Genomic DNA, 13,732 nt, shown 5'->3' on the forward strand with positions numbered 1-13,732 from the left:
CGTTAGTTCGAACCCGCGGTCGGATCGAATGATGAAACTTTTTAACCGAACCCACAGGCTTTGTGTTCTAGGGCACAGGCATTTATGAGTGAAACTTTTTCCAGGGGTCTACAGATGACGCCTCTCCCACGACAGTGTCGATGCGGTTTTGATGAGTGGCTTCGAAGTCAGGCGTTGAAATAGATGTACGGGCACGTTTGCGGTGTTCGTTTGTGAGGGAGCTGATCCTGTGCACTATTGTTTTATTCCCTTCTTGTCCGAAGATATTGATGGCTATGTCGTCGTTCTGTTTTTCGATTTTGGTGACCTGGGAGATGGGGGTGGGTTCGTCTATGCCATCCCAGTTGATCCATCGTGTTCGGGAAAGCTCGAAAGTCTGTCTGAATGTGCTTTGACCGGAAACTTAGCGGATCTGATCTCAACCCTCATGCAATCACAGCCTTTGTTTTTGACGTTGACCATGGCTTGCTTTTTCTTGTAGTATGGTGGCAAGTCTAGGTACGACCCTCCTAGTTCTCCATGTCCAGATAGACCATGTCGACCCTGTCCACGACCCAGCGTGAGCACATGTGCGTGTAGCGTTCCAGGGATTCTCGTATTTTTGCAAACAAGGTGTCAACGGACTCGAGTTGAGTCGCGACTTCTTGCTTGCCTTTGAAGTAAGGCTGGACGTGCTCGGTGGTGCCGTCCGTCTGCTGTTTGTCCAGCGACATTTTCACTGTGAGTTCAAAATTTGAGGCTTCCGAAACCTTTGAAGGTATATGAGGTGAGGTGAGGTGAAATTGGGTTTTACGTCGTGCTTGAGAATATTTCGCTCATATGACGACGTGCAGGCGTGTGTATGTGTATGTGCGGCTGCTTGTACTAGCCCAGACTGAAGCTGGTTTTATAGTGCTAGCCCACTGAGATACCATGCCGCAGTGAAGCATGAATACTCCACTCAGACACATTATACGGACTCCGGGCTGACCAGTCCTTGTTATACCCATTAATGCCGAGCACCAGGCTGGGACCAACAAGTACCATATTTTAATGTCTTTTGGTATGACGCGGACTGGGATCGAACCCGGGACCTTCCACTCTCCGGGCGGACGCTCTAACCTGAAGGTATATGACATCTACTAGACTACGAAGATGGTCCCAGAAGCCTGAAGTAAATTTAACAATTCTGGCAGTTCATTATAATGGACATCTGAAAAAATATATAAACAGTTGAAACATGTAGATGCTTCATCTGCTAGATCATTGAGCAAGTATTAGAAACTTCATAGTCAAGAAAACAGCCAAGTTTAACCCAACTCACTCACTCACTCACTGTAAAATAAGTCAGCTCCTTCTTTAGGATATACCATTTGAATATTAAACAGAAACATACACTAACGAAAAATATTTATTCCTTAAATGCAACATGATCATCTTCTTACAAAGTGTATAATCCAGTTACATAAAGATAAACAGACTAGAAATGCTGCCCTCAAAACAGTACCTAATGCATAGACTATAAAAATACATGTAGTTTTGAAAATGGTTCACACTTTTCCGAAGTGTCGTCATCAAACAATTCCTTCCTTCAAAAGGATTTCAGTGAATCATCTTCATAAATAGGAACAAATCGCAACAGGAAGAACCACTTTCAGAAGTATTTCATGTACAAAAAAGTATCACATTTACATAATTACATTTTGTTTGTAATAATACAAAATGTAAAAATGGATCACATTTTTCATTTATCCATTGTAAGAATAATGATATGTCTCCATTCATATAGCAATGTCTTTTATATCAAAGTAATGCTTGGGCCATTTGACATCCATGGTGAGGCTGGGGTGAGGGCGGAGTAGGGGGTCAGGTGTTGGTGGGGTCAGGTAATGGGTGGTGGGTGTGGAGTTGTTTCATTGAATACATTCTTAACAAGACAATTATGCATCCAATTGATGCAAACAGGCGACTGGCCTAAAAAGTATGCCATGTTTGAGCAGATGAATGATGTCAAAGGGAGGTAACTATCGGGCAGCTCTCTCAGCATCTCTTGCTTTCAGCCAATCAGACACAGCCTTCTCATAGTCTACACTGGTATCAGACATCCCAACCAAACGCAGAACTACTTTCATGTCTGGCCAGTCAGCGGGATCTTCCTCTGTGTGCTAAAAACCAAAAACATCAAGGACAATTAAACAAATATATTGGACAGTTGATACAACACATCACAGAGAAGACAGATCGTATCACACAGGTGATACAATACATCGCAAAGCTGATAGAATACATCATACAATACATCACACAGGTGATACAATACATCATACAATACATAATACAGGTGATATAATACATCATACAATACATAATACAGATGATACAATACATCATAAAATACATCATACAGCTCATACAACACATCACACAGGTGATATAATACATCATACAGCTCATACAATACATCACACAGGTGATACAATACATCAAACAATACATCATACAGCTCATACAACACATCACACAGGTGATTCAATACATCATACAATACATCATACAGCTCATACAATCCATCATACAATACATCATACAGGTGATACAATACATCATACAATACATCATACAGCTGATACAACCCATCACACAGGTGATATAATACATCATACAGCTCATACAATACATCACACAGGTGATACAATACATCAAACAATACATCATACAGCTCATACAACACATCACACAGGTGATTTAATACATCATACAATACATCATACAGCTCATACAATCCATCATACAATACATCATACAGGTGATACAATACATCATACAATACATCATACAGCTGATACAACACATCACACAGGTGATTCAATACATCATACAATACATCATACAGCTCATACAATCCATCATACAATATATCATACAGGTGATACAATACATCATATAATACATCATACAGCTCATACAATACATCACACAGGTGATACAATACATCATACAATACATCATACAGCTCATACAATACATTATACAATACATCACACAGGTGATACAATCCATCATACAATCCATCATACAGGTGATACAATACATCATACAACTCCTACAATACATCATACAGCAGATAAAACACATCACACAGGTGATACAATACATCATACAATACATCATACAGCACATACAATACATCACACAGCTGATACATCACACAGCTGATACAATACATCACACAGCTGATACAATACATCTCACAGCTGATACAATACATCACACAGTTTATGCAAAACATCACACAGGTGATACAATACATACAATACATCACACAGCTGATACAATACATCACAGAGACGATAGATCATATCACACAGGTGATACAATACATCATACAGCTGATACAATACATCATACAATACATCATACAGCTGATACAATACATCATACAACATGCTACACAGCTGATAGAATACAGTATACAATACATCACACTGCTGGTACAATACATCCAACACCTGTTACAACACGTCACTCACCTGGAACAACACCTGTCCACTACGGTCAAGCAGCACGGTACCACCCTGCTGCCAGGAATCTCCTGCCAAATGAGATTTCTCTAATCCCAGGCGGAACCCTGAAAATGTAAACAATCATTCAAATATATCACATCAGCTGTAACACTGCAATGAACAGTATTTCAATCATAATTATATCAGCCACAGCACTGCCCTAATCACCAGTCCTTTCAAAGGACTCATCTTTGACTTAAAATGAGTATTTTCATCCTTACCAAATGTTGTTGCATTCTCTTCCCACAGAGGTTACTTGTCATATCTTCCTACGAGCCTCTGTTCTAATACGGCCCTTTCATGGTGCGAGTGTTCAGGATTCGTCATTGGTTGCAATCAGATTTAGTTGTGCAATCAGCGACGTTGTTTCAAAAGTGATCATTTGCAAGGTCTCGGTAATTTCCATATGCTTCGGGAAAACTAGAACCTCTTCCCCTGCGCAAACATTTCTTCTAGACAGATCTCAGTCATGTAATGTCGGATCAATGGCATCTCCATCGCCCTCGTTGACAACGGACAAGCTAGCCATCAAATGTCTTGTGTGTCACATCAACACAATTCCCTGCTGATGGGGGACATTTGTGGCCCCACATTTGTTTGTATTAGTCAAGCTGGATCTAAGTCGCTGTAACACGTGTTCTGATTGGATAAAGAAGGGAGATAATTCGTGTTGCGACTTTTTGCCGCTAGGGGATTTTACGAGAACCGGGAAATATGGCCGTATTAGAACAGAGGTTCGTAGGAAGATATGACAAGTGACCTCTGTGGGAAGAGAATGACGTTGTTGCTGTCTTCACCGTTTGACAAGATTCCCAAACTCACTAATAATACAAGACAAACACAAATGTACCTTCAACAATGCCCTTAAACCCGTATTTCTTCACTCCACGCACAAGAGGCCGAAATATTGATCTGAACACGCCACGTTTCAGACTGAAGACCTTGTAGGTAGAGACGCTGGGATCATCAAAGATTTCCCCACACAGAGGTACAGTCGAGGTCTTGAGAAATTCCTGTGTTTGTTTAGATTCGGATGAGGTGATGAATATAAGCCGCACGCCGTTGTCAACCAAGAGGGACGACAGAGGCAGCATTGCCTGCATGCGCAGCTGACTGTAACGAAAGAGACACTAATGTTAGAACAGTACGCCAACTTCAAGAATAAGGCCTCAGGGCTCTGTAGCTCAATTGACCTTACTACTGACATATTAGGTAAAATGTTTGCTTGTTGATGTTTAACGCCACACTCAGTCCAGTCACTCTGTAAATAATCAAGGCTATCCAGACAATCAAGTGAGCAACAGCATGAGCATCGATCTACTGAACTGGGAACCAATGACATGTGTCAAACAAATAAGCGAGCCTGACCACCTGATCCCCTTATTTGCTGAAGATCAATTCTAACCCGGATCTTCACGGGTCTAAAGTAAACAAAGTTTTAATAGTCACTGTTCAGGCTATGAGTTGAGACAGAACATGTCAAGATATATTGCAATGATATTTCATGATTTTCAAAAACAGATGATTGTTTGAAAAAGGTCAAGATTCAGCTCCATAGTCCTTGAATGTTTATAGATTTAAGAGGGCGGTGGGGTAGCCTAATGGTTAAAGCGTTGGCTCGTCACGCCGAAGACCCGGGTTCGAATCCCCACATGGGCACAATGTGTGAAGCCCATTTCTGGTGTCCCCCGCCGTGATGCTGCTGGAATATTGCTAAAAGTGGCGTAAAACCAAACTCAGTCAGTCAGTCATAGATTGAAACATGAACGTAACATTACCAACGAACAACAGAACAAAAGAAGGATGTAGGTCACAAGGTTATTCAATACACTGATTAAAAATAAAAAAATAAAACAATGTCTGAAATATTATTCAGCATACTTGCTGCATATCAAATTTCAAAATTATACATGCCGAGGCCACAATCTTTCAATATGGCATTTTATAAACAAAGTTTTATCTCCATACGCTTTAGGGACTGCTGATCGCTTGATGATTTGCTGGAAGACTTTCACTTAATCCCAGCTACAAATTGACCCCTTGAAAAAGTTTCATAACAATGTCTGAAGTGTCTGAATATTGAGGAAAAGAAGAAATTGCCAGGTAAAAAAAAATGAAAATGAAAATTATTGCAAGCCTTTTTTAATTAAACACTTAGGTTGATCATTTTAGTTAAAACAATCATGTTTGATTGTAAAAAGTGTGATATTAATGGCATAGTTATTAATTCTTTATAAGAAATCTTCAAATTGCCTTGCAGAAATTCTGCTATCAATAAGTTCCATAAGCAGTTCACATTACAAGGCCTTATGTTGTGTTCATAGATTATGTACCCGTTAAGATCCGGGTTAGAATTGTTGAAAATAATACGTCCCAGGTCCAAGACATATTATTTTCAGCAATACAAGCCCCTGTGTGAAGATCCGGGTTTATACTTTTACCTTGAGTTTCCAATGAAAGGCAGATAGTACTGCTGCTGATTAATAGATATATATATAATGTGTTTTCAATGAACAGCTGGGTTATCTGTACTTTTAAACATATTTAATTCAATTTAGAACCCAACATGGAGTGACATAAATTTGATATCCGTTGCGCAAGAAGGCTTCATATTGACCTGTACCATGCAGTGTTATGCCAACTATCCATTACTGGATCGTGTCTCTTTTCCAATAGACTGTAATATACAGCTTTGGGACAACTCTTAAAAACATACCTTAGTGTCCCAGGATTATAAATTTTTCTCTTCATGTACCGAAGTACACAAAGTAAACAAATTGGAAATGAAAAGCTTTAAAAAAGAATTAATAACATATTTGGTCCAGTTACAACAGAAGAAAAGAAGTCTAGAAATCATGTGAAAATTTGAAATATAAATTTCATTGAACTTGTCAAACTTGCAGTGTCTGAAATGAATTATATTGTGCAAAGACATGTATATTACGAGTCTGTGTTGTAAATAACTTAACTACAGAAGCCATACATGCATTCAGAGGTTATACATACAAAAGTAAGTTATGTGAAAAGCGCTTGCATGTTCAGTTGAAGAAAACATTTACATAATTTATGTTGATCTATTACATCTGGTGTGCAGTCTATTTTTGGTGTCCCCTGCCGTGATATTGATGGAATATTGCTAAAGACGGCGTAAAACTAAACTCATTCACTATTACATCTGGATGTAAGCTTTGTAAAGCATTGCTGGCACTTGTGAAAACCTTATGTATTCTCACTAGTGTTGGGAATTGGTTAAAATCTCATAATTGATGATTGGTTTATTACATCCGATCAATCATCGAAAAAAGGTGGTTAGCGTCATTAATGAATTTGTTAATGCACATAAAAATACGGAAAAAACATGTAGTTCTTTTGGGTTTTTTGGCAAAATTTCACATCTTTAAAGGATGACTAGTATGTCAGGAACATAAATGTCTTGGAGTCTTTAAGATAAATTCAATCATGACTTGAAACGAGCTTGTAGTGATTATGAAATGTAACAGACAAAACCAACCTTGTGAAAAATATTGTTTATGAAAACAAGTTTTCCGGAATTGTTTGTGTTCGATTATGAGAAAACATGCTCGATTGCTTGGTCGTTTAGTCACTGCGACCAATCTTCGATTATTTCAATTAATCGGACCACCACTAATTCTCACACTGCTACTTGTCTTTCACAGTGGGGTCAGAACACCACTAAAGCTCCAAATGACAGTAAAAATTCCCAAATTACAATTAAAAATTCCCATTTAATCTGAATTTATTCAACAAAGAATACAAAAAAGTATATTTGGATCAATATCACAACAGCTTTCCAAATTTGCCTGTAAAATTATCATTGATACCAAGCATGACTGACTGACTGAGTTTGGTTTTACGCCGCTTTTAGCAATATTCCAGCAACATCACGGCGGGGAACACCAGAAATGGGCTTCACACATTGTACCCATGTGGGGATTCGAACCCGGGTCTTCGGTGTGATGAGCCAAAGCTTTAACCACTAGGCTACCCCACCGCCCGATACCAAGCATGAGGGCACCTTAAGAATAATAACTCATGTAACAGATCTGAGTCAATCAACTTTACATTCCCGTATGTGTATTTTTACCTAAGACACTTGTCAAGGCTGAGAGTATTTTTATAAGAGTTGTGATATCATCTTGATCTGATCTGGATTGTCATGAAGTCATGGGACTTGAGAGAATAATAGTCTGAATAGTTCAGGTTATGCATCTTATGTAACCATGGCAATTAATACAAACTGAAGCTTGTAATTTGTGTTTTTATCTTCCGAAGATAATAGTGCATTAAAATATAATGAGAAGTATAAACAAATACCCCAGTCAAATGTGGTCATTGCTAAAGTAGACACAACTTATGGAAAACAGTTTCTTAAATACACTATAGTGTATATAATGCCAGTGTTTGTTTGTTTACATCTTTTAAAGGGCCACTGATCCAGAGCGATGATTGTTTCCAGCCAACAGTCTAATTACGAAACCGTAACTAAATTACTTTTTTAAAGAATGGCGGACATCATGCAATTAGTTGCCAGGTGTGCTATCTTGGGTGACCAATGGGACTATACACCAATGTGAAAAACCTGAAACGATAGATCACTTTTTCGCATATAAGACTGTTAAAAGACACATGACATGGAACAGGATTCTTTGTCAGCTGCAGATGAATGTCATCTCATTCCTTTATGTGGATATTGATGGATACATTCCCCAAACAAGGTAATAGCCTGACATTGTTTCTATAACTTTAGTCTGTTTTAATTTTAATATTTGCATTTTGCTTTTATTTATTTGTTATGGCATTCAACAGAATCATTTTTGGGGCATTGAAGTGTAATGAGACAGACAACATACACTAGGTCGCACTCAGGGCGTGTGTGAGAAATATGATACACGTTGGCCATCTATAACATGTCTAGATATTCAGAGCTCCAGATAACTATTTGGGTCATTGAGTTATGTACTCGCTTGTGTTCATCACAATTGGGTATCCTAATTTTCCTTTGAGTAACCAAATAAATTGTACTCACTTCATTTAAACTCAATTGGGTATTTTGCCATTTTCCATTAATTTTGAAAATTTAAAAAAGTTTTTAAGTGTTTGTTGCATATTTGACCTGTAATATGAGAAACGATAAGAAAGACTGCAAGTTGTCAAGTTCATGTTCTGAAATAGAACCCCTCAGTATACCTCGGTTATTTATCTATCCACCGGTACGCAAGCTAAGATTTGCCATTTTCCTGTGTACGCATGTAAGATCACATTTATTGAGTATTTACCAAACTTCAAGCGTACTTGTACGCAATAGAGTTTTCACATAAATATTTGCGTAATTTACGCAGATACGCAGCTTATCTTTTAAACTTAAAACGTTTTCATTTGTTATCAAAATAATGCCATTTAATACAACATTCAGATTGACTAGTAGTGAACCCAAGCTCACTACTCTCCCCAAGACTCCCCATGTACTTAGTTAGCCTTACTTTTAAAACAATGCTACTGTATCAGGCTTCTCACCAAATTCAAGGTCAAACTATTTCTGAGTTCAAATTCTACATCCATTTACGTCAACATTACTATGAAATAAAAAATTTACATCAAAATCAGCACTTTTATCAAAGTGAATATTTCTTTAAAAGAAACCAAATTATTCATCAAAGTCTACATAATTTTACAACAAAATCAACATAAGATTATAGAGTAAAAAAGATTTCATCTTTGTTGATCAGTCTATACTTATCATGCTTATACTATCAATTGCTCATGAGGGTGGCGCAGGACAGGTAACGAACCAGTCATGAATATGCTGGGATATCATCCGGGTACTCACTGGAGAAAAACAATAACAAAAGCAACAACCAGTCCACGGAAATTGCTCTGGATCAGTGGCCCTTTAAATAATAATGTTGGTTCACTTCATTGCAGCTATCTGAAGTTTCCCAAATAGATATGTCGTATTTCTCTCCGTATTTCCAAGCAATGTTCTTATTTTGTAAAGTTTCGATTTTCTATTCATCACTTAGCAAAACGAAGAAAGTGAACTTTGAACCAAGTAAGCCTTTTAGCCTGTACTAAATATAGCCCACAGGCCACAGGTCACAAACCAGAGCACGCCATGTCAACCTTATAAAACTTTCAAAGTTGAACAAATGTACATACCACGCAATTCATGCCAAATTTCGAAGGAAAACAAGGAGAGAAAACCTTTCGTCAGTCCTTGGTAGCATTGTCTTTGCTGGTTGAGCTTTCCCATCAACGTCATAGATAGTTAATTCCTCCAACGCAGACTGCAGTGAACTTTCTTGGGGGGTCGCCATGTTTGACACTTAGAATGTTGGAGTTATTTGCCCTTTACGCGTGGATCATTCGAAGCAGTCGTAAAATGCCCACTCACGCTATTTGTTGTTCATGTTGCTGTTTTATCGGAACTAATGCTGGTTTTATAGTGCTAGAAGGCTAAGATACACCAAGCCAGTAAGTTCTAGATTAGTCTCTTATACACCACGCACTTGTCTGGACTAGTGAGTGAGTGAGTTTAGCTTACGTCTGTAAATCCTGTGGTCAACATCTCTCAAGGTAACTTCTTCTTATATATTGTTATGGCAATGTGTCTGAATTGTTCCGTATGCCAATGTAACGTTATTTGTAAAATATTGACAGTAAATTAATGAAATTATGTCTACAAATCGAGTTTCTTTGCAATCTGTCACTATAAACAAGGCAGTAATCTTGAATAGTACACGCAGCCACGCACAAACGTGCGCGCATGTGCATCTACGTTGTAAGGTTGGAATAGGTAACCCGGATACCCCGGACGGGTGGGTAGTGAATTTGACCCGGGTACCTGTCTCACTACCCGGACCCGTTATGATCATGTGACTGTATTGTCTTTGAAGATTTAGACATAATTTACAGTCACTTCTTTTGAATACAATATATGGTTAAGATATTGAAAAAACTCAAAATTTTACCCTCCGAGCTGAAGAATATATTGCCATTTCTTGCAAATTTGATGTTGGGAATTAACATTACGGGTATCCGGGTAGAGTAAAGTAATAGGGGGTGGAGTACCCGGGTAGAAAATTCGGACTCGTCCCAGCCCTACTACGTATATGTTTCTATATGAGTGCAATGTATTGACCAGCACGTGACCTAACTACGTACCATCTCGTAGTCACCACCACCACCACCATCATCATCATCATCATCATCATCATCATCATCATCATCATCATCATCATCATCATCGGGGCGGTGGGGTAGCCTAGTGGTTAAGGCGCTCGCTCGTCACGCCGAAAACCCGGGTTCGATTCCCCACATGGGCACAATGTGTTAAGTCCATTTCTGGTGTCCCCCGCCGTGATATTGCTGGAATATTGCTAAAAGCGACGTAAAACTAAACTCACTCACTCATCATCACCACCACCACCATCATCATCATCATCACCACCACCACCATCATCATCATCATCATCATCATCATCACTCTTCACTCTTGATCTCTTTAACTGTGTGCACGATCTACTGAAAGCAACCTCGGAAAGACCCTGACAAGCGAACAACAGGCCCTGTGTTTGCCCAAATCAGTGTTTATTTCTGTCGTTCTTTTTTAATGCATTTTTAATCAACCACATGTGAGAAAGGTCAAATCACGACTGATACAAAATAGTCAAATGCCGTTGCCATATATACACATGTTAATAAACAATCTTCACTGGTCTAAACACTGAATTCCGTTTCTATAGCAACCTCTGTCAACCGCGGTAGTCTCACATTACGCTCAATCGAAGAATGTCTCTGCATATTTAATAAGTTACTTGTCGTCAAACCTAAGGAGGGTTAAAGTCAGATCTCAAAACGACCTGCGGCAAGTGCTGGGGTGTTATACAACATGTACGTAACTTCTCAGGGTTATAGGGTTATATCTATTCTTCCATGACATTGGCTGAACCTTATAGTGAGTATGCTTGCAATTTGTTTTTATGCGTGTACCAGGTGTCTCGTGTGACACAGTTAGCTCCCCTGAAGGTATGTAGCGTCGAGCGATCTTCGTGTTAAGAAGATCGTATGTGCACATATACTACTGCCATCTTAGGACCGTTCATGAGTTATGGTGGGTGGTGGTTGTGGGGTTGTTGGTGATTTTAAGCGGGTCACCCATTTTGTTCAGGGGAGGTAGGGATGTCAGCAGTTTTGTACACATGTACTAGGGGGGTTCAAAAATTGTGTACATAAATGCATATGTGTAAGATAGGGTCGAGGGGGGGAGGTAAATTGATTTTGTACATGGCATGCGGGGGGGTCACTTACTTTGAACATAAATTTTAGGGAGGTCATTCACATGGTACATGCTTTACCAACAATCATCATAATCATACCCCACCACCCCATATATATATATCATCATCAGTCACGATGATGATTGTACACCTGAAGAGCCGTTGAACGGCGAAAGATCTTGTGGAGATATAAAGGAGATTTGATAAGAAGAAATATCTGGACTCGTATTTTATATTCTCTATGTATCATGATATGTGTGTGTATATGCAGTCAGAGGATTTATTTATTTATTTATTCATTCATTCATTCATTTATTTACATTGTATACACTTAATAGTTTTCCTGTTTCTACTTTCTTTCTGACAATAATGCCTGTGTAACTATAAATATACTGTGTACGTAAGTTTCTCCAAACAAAGACAACTTGGTCTACATTACGTCTCCCGTTTTCGTGATATATTTTCTACTTCTTATTTATACTATTTATATTCTGTTCCTTCTATTGTTGACGGCGGGGAAGATTATCTAATGGTATCAGGTTTTCTCGAAGTACATGAAATAAATAAACCAGCAGGCATCATGGGTTCTCGAAATACACGGCACATACAACATGGGCGTCATGTTTTCTCGACATGAAAACACGTCTGTGTATGTGGCATTTCGCTTGGTGCTATTAACAAGCTAATGAAGCAATCAAACAGTATGCTGCCCGTTTAGACTGACTAATTCACTGACAACAATTGGTTTACATAACCTACTGGACTACTTTCATAATAATTCATAATAGATTGATAACGTACAAAACCCGATGTGAGTTATTTTTCATTACACGTTTATGAAATACAGTTTTGATGAGCATACAATTTAACTACAAGTAGAGTGAAGTTTTATGTGAAATGACATTTGGCTTATTTCCCAGCCTTTTCTGAAGTATCATATTTAAGTATGCGAGTTGCTGTATTTCCTTAACATTAGACATTCGATTGGTTGGCTGGTTTGTTGATTAACACCGCGCTCAGCAATATTCCAGCTATACGGCGGCGGTCTGTAAATAATCAAGTCTGTACAATCCAGTGATCAACAGCATGAGCATCGATCTGCGTAATTGGGATTCGATGGGATTGTGTCAACCAAGTCAGCAAGTCTGACCATCCGATCTAGCTAAGATACATAGCGTTCACTAACACTATGTATCTTAGCTACATCCGATCCCGTTTGTCGTCTCTTACGACAAGCATGGGTTACTTAAAGACCGCGAACAAACATAGTATTTTATAGATATTAAACTGTTGGATTTTTTTTCTCCCAAATACTAAATGGAATGGTATCAAAATGACAGCAACAACTATTATAATAACAGCACAAGAACGTTGTAACATGATTTGTCAAATGCGATTCGTGTTTTAAGATTCGCACGACTGTTATCAAACACTTGCATTCCATCGTATCTACAGGGATTGCACACTTCAGCATTTATCACAATCAAAAGCGAATTTCATCTCTGCAGTCTAACACAGTTATATGGGCCACTGAATCCAAAAGCGCAGTAACAATGTATCAACCGTTACTTTGAAATATCTTGCAGTGTGGTACAAGGCATTGATTCAGAGCGCCTGTCACCACTTCCACGAGCTGCACGTGGTGAATGCGCTACGTCACGACCCCCAGCTGTGACCAACTATGAATGACAGGTCGAAAGGCACCGATAACACACGGAAACATGGCTTCCTTGACGAGATATGTTCTGCTAGCTCACATTACTGCGATATTAGTCCAAGTAAGTACAAAATATCATTAATATAAAGTACTATATTATGATATACATGGATTATGACCTTTAGGTGTTATCTTTGTACACGTATATGTATTTATGATTCCGACTGTGTATTTGG

General features: G+C 38.7%; 2 protein-coding genes and 1 long non-coding RNA gene across 3 annotated transcripts in view; 2 read left to right on the forward strand and 1 right to left on the reverse strand.

Moving 5' to 3' along the window:
• Positions 1-1,377: 1,377 nt before the first annotated feature.
• On the reverse strand, positions 1,378-10,237 carry LOC124274048. Its single transcript, XM_046709377.1, has 4 exons — positions 9,720-10,237; positions 4,393-4,655; positions 3,510-3,607; positions 1,378-2,144 (listed from the first exon to the last, which is right to left on the reverse strand). The coding sequence occupies exons 2-4, from the start codon at positions 4,643-4,645 to the stop codon at positions 2,004-2,006; spliced, it is 492 nt and encodes a 163-aa protein (XP_046565333.1). The 5' UTR covers positions 4,646-4,655; positions 9,720-10,237; the 3' UTR covers positions 1,378-2,003.
• LOC124274049 lies at positions 2,138-3,415 on the forward strand. The gene is made up of 2 exons (XR_006897833.1): positions 2,138-2,233; positions 3,306-3,415. It is a non-coding gene; the product is annotated as an uncharacterized LOC124274049 (long non-coding RNA).
• A 3,236-nt stretch (positions 10,238-13,473) lies between the features above and the next one.
• The window catches only part of LOC124274045 (protein sel-1 homolog 3-like), a 33,703-nt gene continuing 33,444 nt past the window's right edge, over positions 13,474-13,732 (forward strand). Inside the window, exon 1 of the mRNA XM_046709373.1 lies at positions 13,474-13,617. Coding sequence (XP_046565329.1) covers positions 13,525-13,617 — 93 coding nt within the window. The 5' untranslated portion in view covers positions 13,474-13,524. The remainder of the gene's footprint in view (positions 13,618-13,732) is intronic.

The sequence above is a fragment of the Haliotis rubra genome, unplaced genomic scaffold (assembly GCF_003918875.1).
Source record: "Haliotis rubra isolate DU_JTF1 unplaced genomic scaffold, ASM391887v1 Scf187, whole genome shotgun sequence".
Classification (NCBI taxonomy): Eukaryota; Metazoa; Mollusca; class Gastropoda; order Lepetellida; family Haliotidae; genus Haliotis; species Haliotis rubra.